The following is a 16,137-nucleotide window of genomic DNA, read 5'->3' on the forward strand; positions in this document are numbered from 1 at the left end:
AGCTCCATCCCACCTGTTGCCAGGCTTGCACGGCTTCTCAACTGCGCAGACTCCCGTTTCCCACAATGCTCGCACAGGCTTCTCCTAAAGGCTGCCTGGAAAGCGCGTGCAGGGCGCCCGACTGGCTCAGTCCGTGAAGCACCTGACTCCTGATCTCCGGGGTGTGAACTCAAGTACCACTTTGGGTGTGGAGATTAATTAAAAACAAAATCTTAAAAAAATTAAAAAAAAATGTGGGGGCACCTGGGTGGCTCAGTGGGTTAAGCCGCTGCCTTCGGCTCAGGTCGTGATCTCAGGGTCCTGGGATCGAGCCCCGCATCCGGCTCTCTGCTCCGCGGGGAGCCTGCACCGCCCCCCCCCCCGCCTGCTTGTGATCTCTGTCTGTCAAATGAATAAGTAAAATCTTTAAAAGTAAATAAATAAAAGTAAACGCGTCGGAGCCAGGTTCGACGCGGACGGCGGCGCTGCGGAGGCCGCGTCCCCTGCACCTGGGCCAGACGGTCCCCGCGCCGCCCACGCCCCGCCCTCACCCACAGAACCCATCAGCTACGGGGCCCGGCGCGTCTCCCTGGGGTGCTCCCTCGCTCGGGGTGAGCACACGGGTGACCCCGCGTTCCCTCTCCCTGCGGGCGCCGGCGCGGGGACCCGCGGGGACCTCGCCCCCGGGAACCGGTCGGGGACGGGGCGCGAAGGCCGAGGCAGGGCGCCGGCGGCAGCTCCTGCAGGGACCGCGGGGAAGTCCGCGCCGGGGGCAGAGCTGGGAGGGCGCAGCCCCGCCCCCGGCCCCGCCCCGGCCCCGCCCCGGCCCCGCCCCCCGCGGGCTCCCCTCCCGGCGGCGCGCGAGCGCACAGGTGCACGCGCGCGCACGGCACCCCCGGGCCGGCCGCGCGCTTCTCCGCCCGCGTCGCGAGGCGACTGGACTCTGAGCCGCGCGTCCGCGCTGCCCGGGACTCGGGGGCCCCTCGGGGCTCAGGGCCCGCTCTCACCTCGGCCGGCTGTCATCCGCCCCCACCCTCCTCAGCCCTCCTCAGCCCAGGACCCCCTCGCCTCACGCTCCCCCCGGCGGAAGGACGTGCGCGCCCCCGAATCGCCCGCGGAGAAACGCGCGCGCGCCCGGAGGGTCCTCCCGGCGCCTGCGGAGGGACGTGCGCGCCCCCGAGGGGGTCCTCTCGCGTCTGCGGAGGGACGTGCGCGCGCCGGCCAGCTGCGCCTGCGCAGGCCGTCGACCCAGAGCCGCCCGGCGGTCCGGCGAGCGTGGCGGTCCGCTGCGGCGGTCGCCCTCGCGGTCTCGTACCTCCTGGGCCAGGAGGCGGGACTGGCGCAGCCGCTCCTCGGCGCTGATCGCCCGCAGACGCTGCTTCAGCTCGGCCCGCAGGCTCCGCTTGGCGCTGCTCACAGCCGCCGCCGCCGCCATCTCCCGGGCGCCCGGTGTTCGTCCCCGCTTCCGGGTCGCGGGCGCCCGCCCCCAGCACGCCTCCCGCCGGGGACTCCGCGCGGCCAGGGCAGGGTCTGAGGTCGGCCGGGTCCGGGGGAGGGTCCGGGGAAGGGGCGGCCCCGGGGAAGGGAGAGGGTCCGGGCGCAGTGAGGCCTCGGGTGGGGGGGGTCCGAGGTGGGCGGGGACCCCCCAGTGGGTGGGTCCGGGGAAGGTCCGGGGGCGGGTCCGGGGGAGGGGCGGGCCCGGGGGAGGGGGAGGGTCCGGGCGCAGTGAGGCCCCGGGGGAGGGCCCGAAGTGGGCGGGGGACCCCGGGGGAGAGTGAGGCCTCAGGGCCGCCCCGGGGAGGATCTGGGCTCCGTGCGTCCCCAGGGAAGAGGGAGGGTCGGTGGAGGGGGGCTGTGTCCTGCGGGGGCAGAGAGCGAGCGACCGCCTGTGGCCGTCCTGGGTTCGGGGAGGGGGCGCGGCCGGCCCCCGCGCTGGCCTAGGTTGCTGTGAGTGAGCCCTGGGGCCTGACCAGCGCGCAGGGGCCGGCGAAGAGAAGTACACAGGGTGCCCAGACCTGCGGGTTAAAGGGAACATGATTGTTGTTGGGTTGTTTTTTTGGCAAAAACACTTTCCTCTCTTTCTCTTTCCCAGCGGGTGGGAGGGAGCCGGTTTGTAACTGAGTTTGTAACAGGACAGACCCTCGAAGCGGCCGGTGCCTTTTGTGCTCACCCCTGGAGAATTCAGGACTCGGAGTAAGTGCCCAGTGCGTGACAGGGTCAAGGTCCGGCGTGTGCTCGCCGTTGGGTGCCGAGCCCTGGGGCCTCCGGAGCAATGAGCAGATGGAGACCCCGAGTTTCCTCGTCTGCAGGTGTTTACCTGGACTGGGAGGAAGGAAGACTGTAATCGCAGGGACTCTGTTGGGGAAAGGCTCATACACTCTAGAATGACCCCTCGCGTGTTGACAGCAGTGATCCCATGGAAAGGTGAGGGGGTTCGTCATTGAGTAGATAATTAGAAGTTGAGAAAATTTGAGTTTTGTGGTAATCAGTTTTACCCTTTACTGAAGTTCCTGTGGGAAAACAAGCATTCGGGCATAGCCAGCGAAACGGAAGATGAAAGGCCACCCGGAACCGGCCCTTCCAGACCTGAAACATACGGTAAAACCCACATAACTGCAACAGTTGGGGATTGCCACCCAGTCGAACAATGGAATAGAGCAGAAGCTCAGAAATAGACCTGAAGCCATACGGCAGCATAGTATATGACAAAGATGGCATCTCAGATCACGGGGCCAGCACCATCTGTGTAATAAGTGGTCCTAGGAGAGCTGGACAGCCATTTCTTAAAATGTAAAATTATGTCCATATCTCTCACCATATATAAGAAATAACTCCAAACGGATGAAGGATGTCGTGTACAACCTAAGACTGGGGGAGAGAGGGCGCTTCCCCCACAACGGCAGTGTGGGAAGGGTGGTGAGAGAGAAGACTGGTAAGTTCGACTGCAGACGAGTGTCTTGTAACTTTGCACGGCACATACACAAAAGACCACTGACAAACGGGAGGAGATACGCGCAGCATAAACCTCAGACAAAGGGTGAGTTTCTTTTAATAAAGAACTCTTTAAACGTTGGGTTCCAAGGCAGTTAGGCCAGAAAAATAATAACGGGCAACCAGCCTGCAAAGAAAGAAGTAAAACTTCTCTGCAGACGGCATGACCACATGTACAGGGAATCCGGAGGAACCCATCAGAAAGCTGTGAGGACTAGTACAGTGGGGCTCGGCGAGGTCACAGGATAGGAGACCAGCCTCCTAGCCTGGCGCGGTTCACACGGGATGCGTTGCTGGTTCTTCTGGTCCTGCAGCAGCTCCTGGCCTTTGGATTCAAATTAGGACCACGGCTCTGGAGATGTTGCTGGCTCCAACATCACATGCGCCCGTCCTTTATAAGTGTGGAACCAGCCCTACTGGTTCCTTCGAGCTACACACACAGCTGACCCTCAGACAACATGGGCATTTGGAGCACTGACCCCTGCATAGTCACCTTTCCAAAAACTTAACTACTAATACCCCACCAGTGAGGGAAGCCTTGCAGACCACATGCACAGTTGATGAACACCTAGTTTGTGTATGTGTTGCAGACTGTGCTGAGGATATAGTGAGTCAGGGAAGGGACTGTTGTTAAGTCATGAGAGAAAATACTTTTATAGTACTGGACCGTATCAGAGAAAAATCTTAAGTGTAAGTGAACCCATGCAGTTCCTGCCTTTGTTGGATATTGATCAACTATATACTTATATATAAAACAGGACATAATGTAAGTAGGAGATTTATATGTATATCTCATGTTATCATATGCCTATAATAATAGGTGTATATAACAAGATGTAAGTTATACATAAAAAGACTATATGTACTGATTGATTCCCTTTCTCTAGAAAAGCCCAATACAGATTTTTGTAATAATCCAGAGGGTCTCAAATTTGAAAAATAATTCCATTTGCAATAGCATAAAAAAAATACTTAGAAATAAGTTTAACAAGTGTTAGAGTTCTGGAAACTACATGGCATTGTTGAGAGAAAGGAGGCCTCTATAAACTGAAGGACATCCCATATTCATGGGTTGGAAGACTTACTATTACGATAGCACTGTTCCCTAATCTGATCTGTAGAGTCAACGCAATACCTGTCAAATATGGCTTTTTTGCAAAAATCAACAAACTTATTGTCATGGTAAAACAAGATACCCAGAATAACCAAAACAGTCTTGAGAAAAGAGAACGAAGTTGGAAAACTCCCAGGACTGAACTCGAGAAGTTAATACAAAGCTACAGTAATCAAGGCAGCGTAGTCCTGGAGGAAGGAAGAGCAGGACAGGTGAATAGTGTAGAATCGGGAGCCCAGAAATAATCATTCACACTCACGGTCACTTGATTTTCCTGAGAGAGAGCCAAGATGCTTCTATTGGGAAAGAATGGTTTTCTCCAACAAACAGTGATGGGATGTGGAAAACAAGGAAGTGGGATCCTTGCCTAACACCACAGTCACAATTTAACTCAAAGTAGATCAAAGGCTTGAAGGTAAGTGCCGAAACAAAACTCTAAGAAGAAAACGTAGGCGTGCATGTTTATTTCCGTGGATTAGGTAGTGGTTCCTTAGTTGTAGCACCAGACCCAAGCAACAAAAGAAAAATAATCCGGACTTCATCAAAATTAAGCATGTTAGTACATTAAAGGACATCATCGCATATACGAGGGAATTAAATCGGGAGTATGTAAAGAACCCTTACAACTGAGCTTTAGAAGGTAATCTAAACAGGCCAGAGACTTCCGTACAGACAAGTCTCCACCTAAGATGGCTACAAAGGATGGAGTAAGATAGCAGCATCCTTTGTCCTTAGAGAACTGCAAACCCAAACCACAAAGGGATGCTGTACACGCGTGCGCGCACACGCACAAACACACACACACACACACACACACGGCCATAATCAGAAACACATAGAGCATCGGCGAGGGTGTAAAGGTGAGAGTCCTCCTGCTCCTGGGAACCTGGGACACTACAGCGGGCGTGGGCCCAGTGACAGAGGCCACATGCTGCACGGTCCCGTTTGTATGAAATACCCAGGACAGGCAAATCCACGTAGACAGCAGGTGAGGGAGAGGTCGCCCGGGGCTGAGGCAGGAGTACGGGGCTTCTGTTTGGGGCGATGAGAATGTTCTAAAGTTACACAGAGAGGCTGCGAAGCACTGTGCGTAAACTAAAAACTGCTGACTTGTGCATTTTAAAAGGGTGATTTTAATGTCCATTACATTGCCATGAAATAAAGAACAGCAGAAAAAATCTACACGTATCCACTCATTTCTGAAAGAAAAAAATGCAGTAAACATAAACTGTAAACAAACATGGCATGGGTGAGGGCATGGATGGGGCAGCAGTAAGGGAGTAACCGAGTGACGGGGACAACGACATTTCTTCAATGACACCGGTCTGGGTAGCTCTGATCCTCAGAACCACGCCAACGTCTGCATGCACACGTGCACACGTCCGCACAGCCAGGAGCAGAGCAAGTGGGATGAGACGGATGTGCACTGTGACAGTTGACATACCACGAACGGAGGAGGAGGAAAGAACTGACTTAAGTAACTGCCAGAAGCAGCGATCTGACCGTCCCCTGTAAGAGTGGGGGCCGAGGCAGCTGTACCCTGACCGCGCACTCCAGTTGAGACATTCATTTCTCATCAGGTAATAAATCAGTAATTGTGAAACTACTTTATCTGTGTTCCAGAACTGAGCAAATAAGGAAATGCATCATAGATCATGGGAGTGTCAGTGTCTCCCCGTCAGGAAAAACAAATACAAATAAGGAAGGAGTAAAGGTTGGAATGAGCCCTGTTATGTTGCCTTGGAATGGGAAGTGTTGGTATCAATTTGTGATTTTCGATAGATACACAAATGGACAGAGAAATAGAGATGTACATTGGATGCACGGACTTAGGTTTTCTAGTTCTGTCCGTGAGAGCACGCAGAAGCAGCGACCCTCCAGAGCAATGAAATCTAGCGTCCAGATCTTGGTTTCCGAGTGTCGTTCTCCAACAAGGAGTAGGGCTTCCAGCGTTGAGGCAGGAGCAAGATGGGCCTGGAACAGCTCATGGCGCCACAAGGTAAGGAAGTGATCCCAGCAGAAGGGGGCGCATCAGAAGGGAGCCAGGACCCAAACTGGAGTTCCCAGCAGCCTAAGCTGGGACAATTTGAGCAACAAAATAATAATTTTACTCTATAACCCATGAAATAAAATAAATATCCATGGTCCATAGTGATTGATAAACAGATAATGATAAATAAAGATAACAAGTAGACATAGCTCCTTGTCCTATAATTCTAGTTAGGGCGCCTGGGTGGCTCAGTGGGTTAAAGCCTCTGCCTTCAGCTCAGGTCATGATCCCAGGGTCCTGGGATCGAGGCCCACATTGGGCTTTCTGCTCAGCAGGGAGCCTATTTCCTCCTCTCTCTCTGACTGCTTCTCTGCCTACTTGTGATCGCTCTCTGTCAAATAAATAAATAAATTAAAAAAAAATAATTCTAGTTAATAAATGTCGAAGGAATGGTGGAAATCAAGAATCACCATTAAGCAAAATTTGCACTTACAATCAATCAGTGCAGGCAAGAACGGGCGTGCACTGTGATAGGGGCTAAAATCAGCAAAAGAAAAAGAAAAGAAACAAAAAGATCATGTTTGTGGTCTCGAAGTATCCCCATAAGATACTGGATGTTAACATGGGATAAGACACATGTGCCCCCTAATATGGCCCACTGAAAAGGACACAAATTCATTTATGTGGTATTCCTTCCGCCAGAAAAATCAGGAAAACCTCAATCACGAAAAAAATCAAACCCAAATTGAGAGACATTCTCCAAACACCTGACCAGCACTCTTTAGAAATCTCAAGGTCATGAAAGACCAAGAAACTTAGGGACCGGAGATGGAGACGGGACAGTTAAGGACATTGCGCCGTCCTTGAGCTTCTGGACCAGAGAAAGGGCGCTGGTGGGAAACCGGTGGGATTCAGGTAAGGTTTGCGTGTGGTTTGTACGTTACGTAACAGTGTGGCATCGACATTAGTTTCTTTGGAAAGAAAGCTGTACGGTGACTACGAGGGATGCTGTTGGAAGTTCGATGAAGGATATACAGGAAGTCTGTTTTTGCAGATTTTTCTGTAAGATTAAAATTCGTTCAAAAAACCTGCTAGGTAAATAAACTTGGTGGACGCATGGGATGGAAGAGATGATCCTGTGAAAAACTAGTTTCGTTGACCCGAGGGTACGTCAACACACATTTCCTAACCACCCGTTACAGCAATTCCTAACTCCTCCCGGCGACCAGTCTCCTACAACCCGGCCCCCACACTTCCCTTCTTAGGAAGAAAACACTCTCGTCCTATCACTGTCTCTAGAACCTTCCTCTGGTGAAAGCCTGTCATCATCGGACCCTGCTCCCCGCAGTGACCCGTGTGGTCCTGTTGCCGTCTGCTCCCTGGCGCAGTGCGCTGTGCTGCCCGAGACCTCCAGGCCTGGCTGACCACAGAGCTGTCCCAGTGTGCTGAGGGAGAACGTTTATTCACCAGAAGGCCTCCTGGGAAAGCACAATCTATATGACCTTTCTTACTTTTTCTTTTTTCTTTTTTTGGAAGATTTATTTATTTATTTATTTATTTGACAGACAGAGATCACAAGTAGGCAGAGAGGCAGGCAGAGGGGTGGGGGGAAGTGGGCTGTCTGCTGAGCAGGGAGCCCGATGCAGGGCTCGATCCCCGGACCCTGGGATCATGACCCGAGCCGAAGGCAGAGGCTTAACCCACTGAGCCACCCAGGCGCTCCATGACCTTTTCTTTAAGAAGAAATACTTTGATAAAGCACTTGGGTCATGGACCGAAAGCCACAATCACAGAAAGATGGTCCCTAAACTGTGATGTGTAAGACGGGCAGAGGCGCATCCGTCGGTTCCCAGAGGGAAGGGGGGAGTCAAACAGAGCCCGTGGCGGAGCTAACACAATGGGTTCCCGCGCACTGGAGTGGAAACGTCCAGGAGGGACTTCCTCACTTGTGCGCTCTCGGGTGCTTGACGTGAAACCTTCCACCGACTCCCTGGCAGCATCACCCACTGTCCTTGCGGCAGGGCTGCGTGGGGAGACTGTCAGGGTGCGCGACGGCCTGCCCGGTCCGGGGCAGAGGAGAGCCGCTGTCGGAGCGACAGGAGCACATCGGCGACGGCCGGCGGGTCCAGAGGCTGCTCTGCTTCCTCCCGGGCGGAGTCCTGGACCTAGAAACTGTGACATTGGTGTTACTGTGATGTTTTCACGGAACAGGAAATAGGTTTGGATGTGCCACGTGGCTTGCCCAGGCTCACTAAGTGGGGGGCTGCTACGTGAAAGAAATCGAGACCTCCAAAACCCATGCTAACCTGCCTCCTCTGTCCCAGCCGTGTCCCAGACGCCGGGGGACTGTCAGCCTGAGGCCGTGGGTAGCAGTGGCTTGTATCCTTGGTGCTCAGCCCTGGGGCTGGGACAGCGTGGGTGCTGGGGGGATGCTGGGTCAGAGCAAACTGAGTGGGGGAGCAGCTGGCTGAATCTGGGAAAACCTCAAACTCTGCCAGAAGTCGGGGTCCGGAGGAAAGAGCCTGCGCACTCTGCACCGGTCAGACCACAGCTGAGTGCCGAGCGACTGGACACACTGGGGAATATTCAGAAAAGGGTGGCGCCCTCAGCTCTACATGGCAGGTAGCCATTCCAGAAATGTAACAAGAAAACCCACCAATTCGTGTCCGTGACACCGAGCTGGTCACACACGTTCCATCCGACAGGTTTTGTGGAAACTTGCACGTGGGTGAGGACGGGCAGGTGCGAAGAAGGAGGAGCGGAAATGAATAGTTTCCACTGTCGGGAAGGAAACACACTGAATTCACTTACACACATGGCCTCGTTCTTCCGTGCACAGACCCAAGACTTAATTTCCATCAGCACACCAAAACGCCGTGCATCTACCCATGCCTGCTACTTCGAGCACGGTTCGTGAGCCAGCAACATCAGCACCACCGGAACCTCGTGTGGCACGCAGGGTCTTGGACCTGAATCTATATTTTAATCTTAACAGATCCCCAAGTGATTTGTACTCATATTAAAGTTCAGGACACACTAAAGTTCAGGACACACTGCCACAGCCTTGTCTAAACCAAGCGGCAGTTTGCAGGAAGAACTAGAACGAAGTGCAGACTGTTAGTACCATCAGCCTGCACACGTCATTCCCTCCGTCTAGACAGCTCAGGGGTCTGATGACCATGGCTCCTCCCCCACCACAAGCTCCGCCCCCCGCACCAGGAAGTGGCCGCCCCACTGACGCCCTGAGGTTGAGTAAGCACTAACCCCACAGCAGGGAGGTGAGAGAGTTTTCTAAGAAGAAACAATTCCGTGCAAAGGCCCTAGAGGAAACAACCATGGGGCGTTCCAGAGGAACCGAGAGCTGGCTGGAGAGCTTCATGGGCAGAGAGAGGCAGGAGATGAGGCCGAGATGTGGGGTCTGGAGGATGGGGGGGGTGGTTTTCATTTATCTCTTTAAGTTTTTGTTTTGTTTTGTTTTAAAGATCTTATTTATTTATTTGATAGAGAGATCACAAGTAGGCAAGAGAGGCAGACGGGGGCGGGGAGGCAGGCTCCCCGCTGAGCAGGGAGCCCGATGCGGGGCTCGATCCCAGGACCCTGAGATCATTACCTGAGCTGAAGGCAGAGGTTTAACCCACTGAGCCCTCCAGGCGCCCCTTCTCCATGATTTCAATGCCAGTGGGACGCGTCTACTGCACTCTGGAGGCGTGGTTCTCCTGGGCGTCCATGGCTACTCCGGATGGCTCTGTGTGCTGCGTAGACGCTGTAACAAGAGAAGAGCCTCGTCTCCTTCAGTCGTGCGTTGCCTGTCTCGGGGAGGAGAGCCTTCCTGGTTTGGTCCCCGTCTTTGAGAACCAGTAACAGTGGGGCAGGCCTTCGCTGCCTCTTGCTCAAGGACTGTGCTTCTGGAAGCCTGAGCACCATCGCGCACACCTGCAGCAGTGGGGGGCTGCAGCTTAGATCTCTGAATCCCCAGAGAACTGTGGGCGTGGGATGTGGCCTCATGATTGCGTCACCGCCATACGTGTCCCCCGAGTGTGTTATCCTCGGAAGCCGTGCGTCATCCCCAGCAGAAGTCGGGACCCGGGGTGGGGGCGGGGACACAGAGTGCACCGGGCATGGTGGGGGGGAGCTCAGGCTCGCAGGGGAACTGGGCCGGGGAACACCTTGTAAGAACAGCAGAGCAAGAATCCTGTGCGAATGCGCGACGTCTGGCTGTTCTGCAGAGTGAGGTGCACAGCCCCAGCTGTTCTGAGGAGGGAGATACCATACAGCGTCTTACGTTTGTTTCTTTTTCCTTTCGTCGGAGCCTGGCTGACGCACGGTGTCAGTCTTGGGGACACGGTGTAGTGACTCACCTGCGCTCCTCGTGGGCGTGGCTCCCATCTGTCACCTCTGTCACTGTCACGCTGTCACGGTGTCATGGACTATGTTCTCTCGCTGCTTCTCTCATCCCCCAGACGTCCTCAGGCACGTTTTCTCGCCTGTTCAAGGCTCCCACTCGCGGCTCGTCGGGCGCACACTGTGAGGGGCAGAAGCGAGGCCAGCGAGGGGCTTCCTGCAAAACCCGGGCAGGAGATGGTCGGCGGTGTGGCCAGGGTAGCGGTGCTGAGGGTGGTGACTGCTGACCCCCGGGCGGCTCGTGATGACGGAACCAGATGCACCTCCCACTGGGTTGCACTCGGGGTGTGAGCGGAGAGGGTCGAAGAGTGAAGGATTTGCCTGAGCGGACAGAGAGGGTGAAGTATGCGGGGCGCCGGGCTCGGGGAGCGGGTCAGGCCTTGGGATTTCCCATGACGGGGTTCGACAGGCTTGTGGAATACCCTGTAGGAAGATGTCAGGTCAGCACTGGAGTCTCTGCGTCCGGAGCTCAGGGATGCCATCCTGGCTGCAGCGTGAGCTCGGGGCCCTGTCAGGCCGGCTCCCTGGATGCTCCCGGGAGTTGGAGGGTAGGTGTGGGAAGCAGGGAAGCCGAGGACCGGCCGGGGACGCCTCAGTATTTGGGGGCGGGCAGTTGGCTCAGGGAGATCACGAAAGTCCGTCGAAGGAGATGGAGGAGCGGCCAGTGAGCCAGGAGGACCAGAGACCTGTGTCCCCCACGTCCCTAACAATGCAGAGACATCCGCTGTGTCCGAAGTCATCCTGCCAGGAAGTCTGAGGACGGGGAGGCCACCCTTGACCTTGCTCGTGGGGGTGAGAGTCCGACGGATACTAGGGTCCCAGAGACAGAGGAGAGTTTAGAGGGCAAGTGTGGACTCTATTTTGAGGAGTTTTTCTCTGACTGAGAACAGAAAATCAGGGCAGTCCCTGAGAGCTTGTGTGTTGGGTTTTACTTAAGGGAAGCTGAAGGGATGTTTCTGCAGAGGCGGGGCTGGGGGCTGACCCACACGTGGAGGGCTCGGCCCCCAGCACGTGGGCCCCTCCACGGCCGCAAGAGAATGGGAGAAAAGCGCCCGAGGCAGGTGCAGAGTGGGCGGCCGGAGGGAGGGGCTCGCGCGAGCCCCGGGTGAGACCAGCAAAGTCTGGGACTGAGATCATGTCAGAGCACTTGTGTTGCGCCCACGCTTCCTGCGTGTGCGTCCTTCCGTTGCCCTAACAGCAGAGTCGTCAGCCTTGAGCTGTAGGACAGCTTCTAGAAAACACGGGCCACGGGGTTGGTTCTCCTGGGGGCCGGTTAGATTTGCTCCGTTAAGGCGGGAAATCACCGCGCTGGGCTGTTGGCCATGGAGAATCCTGCCTTCAGGCCTGAGGCCGGTGAATCCCAGAAGACCCACCAGCACCAGCAGAAATGATGCAGCCGTGCCGGTCCTGCCACCGAGTCACTGCTGGTAAACAAAGACCTTATGCTCATGCTCCGTGGAGTCACCCAAAGCGACATTTCCCCGTCAACAGCTTTGTACCCTCGGCAGAAAGTTCCAGAGCCAAGATCGTGACGCCCAGTCAGGGCTAGGGCAGTTCTCCCCGGAGGAGACACATAACGGGGTGGGGGGCACAGATGCGGGAGAGGAGCTCATCCCCCCCCAGGCGGTGGGGATGACACTGGCCTCTGTGGGGGAACAGCTCACGCTCAGGCCTGGTGTGTGAGTTGGATGGGGTGTCGGCGTCTGGGCGGCCCCACGGGGCCAGGAGGGAGTGGAGCAGGAGGAGGGGCGGTCGGTGAACCCCACACTCAGCCCTGCCCTGGCCTTGCGGATGCACATTCCCAAACCAACTCAAGTCTGTTCAGGTGTATCTTTGACAAGAGCTCATTGAGCTTTTACCTGGCTCTGAACGAGACTCGGCGCGGGGTGGGGGGATGAGCACAGACAGCCACGGTTCCTGCCTGGCGGGCTTGCTGTCTGTCGGGAAACAGACACGCTGACGTAAAAATCACACAAACAGAAAACTCTAATTGAGATGGCGCTGTTTGGGGAGGTGGCAGGAAAGCGGAGCCTCGTCGGGCAGGGCCATCCCTGAGACAGCGACCTCTGAGCTGGACTCGGAAGGGCAAGTAAGCCTGAACAAGAGGACCAGCTAGGGAAGCCGAGGGGACCACATGTGGGAAGGTCTGCAGGAGAAGCTGCTGGAAACAGTCCACTGAGGCTATCATGGGGTCCGTGGCCATAATGCAGGGAGGGCCGCCTACGCAGAGGACCTGGCAGAGTGGCCACGGGCGTTAGGATGAAATCACAATGTCCTTGTTACATGACCAGGGCACGAGCAATAGTGCTTCATGATTTTATGTGAGCATTCATAGCATCCGCTTTGTTTTTTCTTTATGTTTTATTTATTTATTTTTTTAAGATTTTATTTTATTTTATTTTATTTTATTTATTTGACAGAGAGAAATCACAAGTAGATGAAGAGGCAGGCAGAGAGAGAGAGGGAAGCAGGCTCCCTGCTGAGCAGAGAGCCCGATGCGGGACTCGATCCCAGGACCCTGAGATCATGACCTGAGCTGAAGGCAGCAGCTTAACCCACTGAGCCACCCAGGCGCCCCACGTTTTATTTATTTTAGAAAGAGAGTGAGAGTGAGCTCCGGTGGGAGAAGCAGAGGGAGAGGGACAAACAGACAGACGTGCTGAGCGCAGAGCCCGATGGTGACCGTGACCCGAGCCTCACCACCTGAGCCCCCCAGGCATCCCGGTGGCATTCCACGTTAGTTGTATTTGAGGTGATCTTTTTTCTTTCCTTTTATACTTTCCCTTAGTGTGTGTTATTTCTAGTGAGGGTCTATTTTCTTCTTCTTCTTCTTCTTCTTCTTCTTCTTTTTTTTTTTGTAAAAAAAGGGCTTTTTAAAATCCAACTACGCTGACATATGATTTATACTAAAATGTCCCTGTCCTAAGTGAGCGCCTCTGTGAGTTTTCTTTTCTTTTTTTTTTTAAGATTTTATTTATTTATTTGACAGAGATCACAAGCAGGCAGAGAGGCAGGCAGAGAGAGAGGGAAGCAGGCTTCCTGGTGAGCAGAGAGCCCGATGCGGGGCTCAATCCCAGGACCCTGAGATCATGACCTGAGCCGAAGGCAGAGGCTTAACCCACTGAGCCCCCCAGGCGCCCCCCCTCTGTGAGTTCTGACAAGGTCACACACCTCCCTGAAGGTGTAGGACAGTCTCACCAGCCCAGGAAGACCTTCCCGCCCGGCCCCAGCCCCAGCCCCAGCCCCGGCAGCCACTCATCCACTCTCCACCACCGCCCGTCCGACCTGCTCTGGTTTTCTGTGGACGACGCAGCCACGGGGGGCTCCTCCGTGACCAGTGGCTTTCTCTCACACGCGGTTGACTTGGTCCGCCCCTTGCACAGGCCGGCTCCCCACGGCCGATGCTTGCCGAGTCACAGCCCCTAACAGAGACACACACACGTGTGCAGTGTGTAGAGCGCTTGGGTTGTCTCCGGTCTTCCTGCCGGTGTGAGTGACGCGGCGGGGGATAGCGTGGATGTGTTTTACTTCTGTCGAGTGGCCCTGGGGTCACTGTGTGTTTCCGGTGAGAAGAGTCTCTCGTGCTGTTTTCCAAAGTCGTACAGTTTTCCCCGTGCCCGTCGCGCACAAGAGACCCTCGGCTCCTTGTCTCCCTGGAGCCTGGTGCTGTCGGTCCTTCTTGCGGGAGCCGTTTGGGACCATACGCGTCTCATGGTGCGTCCAGCGTGAGTTCCGCCGTGACCAGTGGCCTCTGGCGTCTTTCCTGTGCGCACCTGGCCTCCTGCTTTCCCGAGCTGTGTGCTCCGGGCTGGCGTCCGTTTCTAAACTGGGCTGGCGGCTGTGTCGTCACTGAACTCTAAGTGTTACATATGCTCGGTGCAGGGCCTCCGCAGGCGCTGGTGCGACGTGTCACCTCCCAATCTGTGCCTTGCGATTTTGAGTTGAACACCTTTATTGGGATATCATTCTAGATTGTCTTTATAAGAGAATAGTTTTTAGGTTTTGGGGTTTTTTTCCTTTTCTGTTGCATTTTTTGTGTTGTGCCTCAAAACCTTTACCTGCTCCAAGGTTGTGAAGATTTTTTCCTGTGTTTCCTCTGGGGTTTTTATAGTTTTCCCTTATATTTAGGTCTGTATTTGTTTCACTTTGATCTTTCTGTGTGGCATTGGAGGAGAGATGAGGAGCAAAGCACCTGCCCCGCCCCCGCCCCACCCCCATATTTTTTCAGTAATAAAACACACGGTGGGGGGGCGCCTGGGTGGCTCAGTGGGTTAAAGCCTCTGCCTCTGGCTCGGGTCACGATCTCAGGGTCCTGGGATCGAGCCCTGCAACGGGCTCTCTGCTCAGCAGGAAGCCTGCTTCCCTCTCTCTCTGCCTGCCTCTCCATCTACTTGTGATCTCTGTCTGTCAAATAAATAAATAAAATCTTAAACACACACACACACAGGGAGCTGCAGTTTGAAAGACCAGGTCACAACCAACCAGAAGTTTCCTGCCTTCCCAGCAGTTTTTACTCTGTTAATGAGATCATCGTGGCATAAAAGCCTGAGCTTAGGGGCACGTGAGGGGCTCAGTTGGTGCAACGTCAGCTCTTGATTTCCGCTCAGGTCCTGGGATCATGGCCCGTGTTCGGGACTCTCTCTCCCTCCTCCTTGCCCCTACCCCCCACTCGTGCTCTCAAGCTCTCTCTTAAAAGCAAACAAACAAAAACAGGCTTTGCGGTTTCTTGTGCAAATATATTTGTTAGCCATACCCACACACACACTTCCCGTTCTGTCCATTCATGACTTGACGCTTAGTTCTGATTCACAGGAACATGACGGTAACTTCCCCCATGGAGCAGGGGGCCGGGTGCACGAAGGGAACCAGCAGGTAGAGATGCTCCCTGTTCCAGACAGACGCACGCCCCAGGGGCCCAGGTGCTTGGCTCTCCGGTGCGATTTGATAAATCAGCTAGAGTGACTTCTGCCAAAAATCTTTCCCTCCTGACTTGCCCCAGTGTCCTAACCCACATTGTTAAGGATCCCAGGGGGACTAGTAACGACAGAGAACACACTGATGGCCACCAGAGGAGAGGTGGAGCATGTTGGGGGTCACGGGGTGGGGATGAGGGAGTGCACTTGTCGTGATGAAATAAAATACAATAAAATAAAAACCTCTCTGGTTCTCTGGGTCTCTACTCCGCAGCGGCCGTGGGGAGCATGAGATTAGGGCTGAGAGCCTGCGTGTGAAGTCTCCGTGAGGGCTTGTGCAGTGGACCTCCACTACAGCATGAGTGGTTTCGGAAGGGCTCTCTTCAAATCAGCTTTAAAAAAAAAAAAAAAAAAATCACAGGGGAAGTGAAGCCTGAATCAGCTGACGTCCCCTGGGAAAAGGCCCAGAGCCTGAGAGCAAGGGGTCTCGATTCTGTATTAGATGGGCTACTCCCTAAGCAAGGTGATGGAAGCCTGGGGGAGGGGCAGGGGTGGGACAGAGACCGTCGGGGAGGTCGAGGAAGCATGGGGAGGTCTGGAACAAAGTGTGACGCTCCCGTCCTGCCGTCAAAGTTGCTGACCTGCCGTTGGAACTCAGGATGTAACGACACAATTTTCTCATTTATGAACTTTTTAAAAAATGTCTTTATTTGGGGGGGGGGGCGGTGCCTAGGGAGAGGGAGGGGAAA

General features: G+C 54.8%; 1 protein-coding gene and 1 long non-coding RNA gene across 5 annotated transcripts in view; one reads left to right on the forward strand and one right to left on the reverse strand.

The window, feature by feature from the left end:
• MTHFS (methenyltetrahydrofolate synthetase) overlaps nucleotides 1-1,510 on the reverse strand; it is a 35,147-nt gene extending 33,637 nt beyond the window's left edge. The window contains exon 1 of one of the 2 annotated variants that reach the window (XM_059179808.1): nucleotides 1,295-1,494. In XM_059179808.1, the coding sequence (XP_059035791.1) occupies nucleotides 1,295-1,414 (120 nt within the window). In that variant the 5' untranslated portion in view covers nucleotides 1,415-1,494. Of the gene's footprint in view, nucleotides 1-1,294 lie in introns of both variants that reach the window. The other variant, XM_059179809.1, reaches the window with a different exon arrangement.
• A 169-nt stretch (nucleotides 1,511-1,679) lies between these two features.
• The window catches only part of LOC131835498 (uncharacterized), a 30,862-nt gene continuing 16,404 nt past the window's right edge, over nucleotides 1,680-16,137 (forward strand). The window contains exons 1-3 of one of the 3 annotated variants that reach the window (XR_009355198.1): nucleotides 1,680-2,172; nucleotides 2,289-6,083; nucleotides 6,777-9,106. This is a non-coding gene — a long non-coding RNA (uncharacterized LOC131835498). Of the gene's footprint in view, nucleotides 2,173-2,288; nucleotides 9,107-16,137 lie in introns of those variants that run through there. The other 2 variants (XR_009355200.1, XR_009355199.1) reach the window with 2 other exon arrangements.

Source organism: Mustela lutreola, chromosome 7 (genome assembly GCF_030435805.1).
Source record: "Mustela lutreola isolate mMusLut2 chromosome 7, mMusLut2.pri, whole genome shotgun sequence".
NCBI lineage: Eukaryota > Metazoa > Chordata > Mammalia > Carnivora > Mustelidae > Mustela > Mustela lutreola.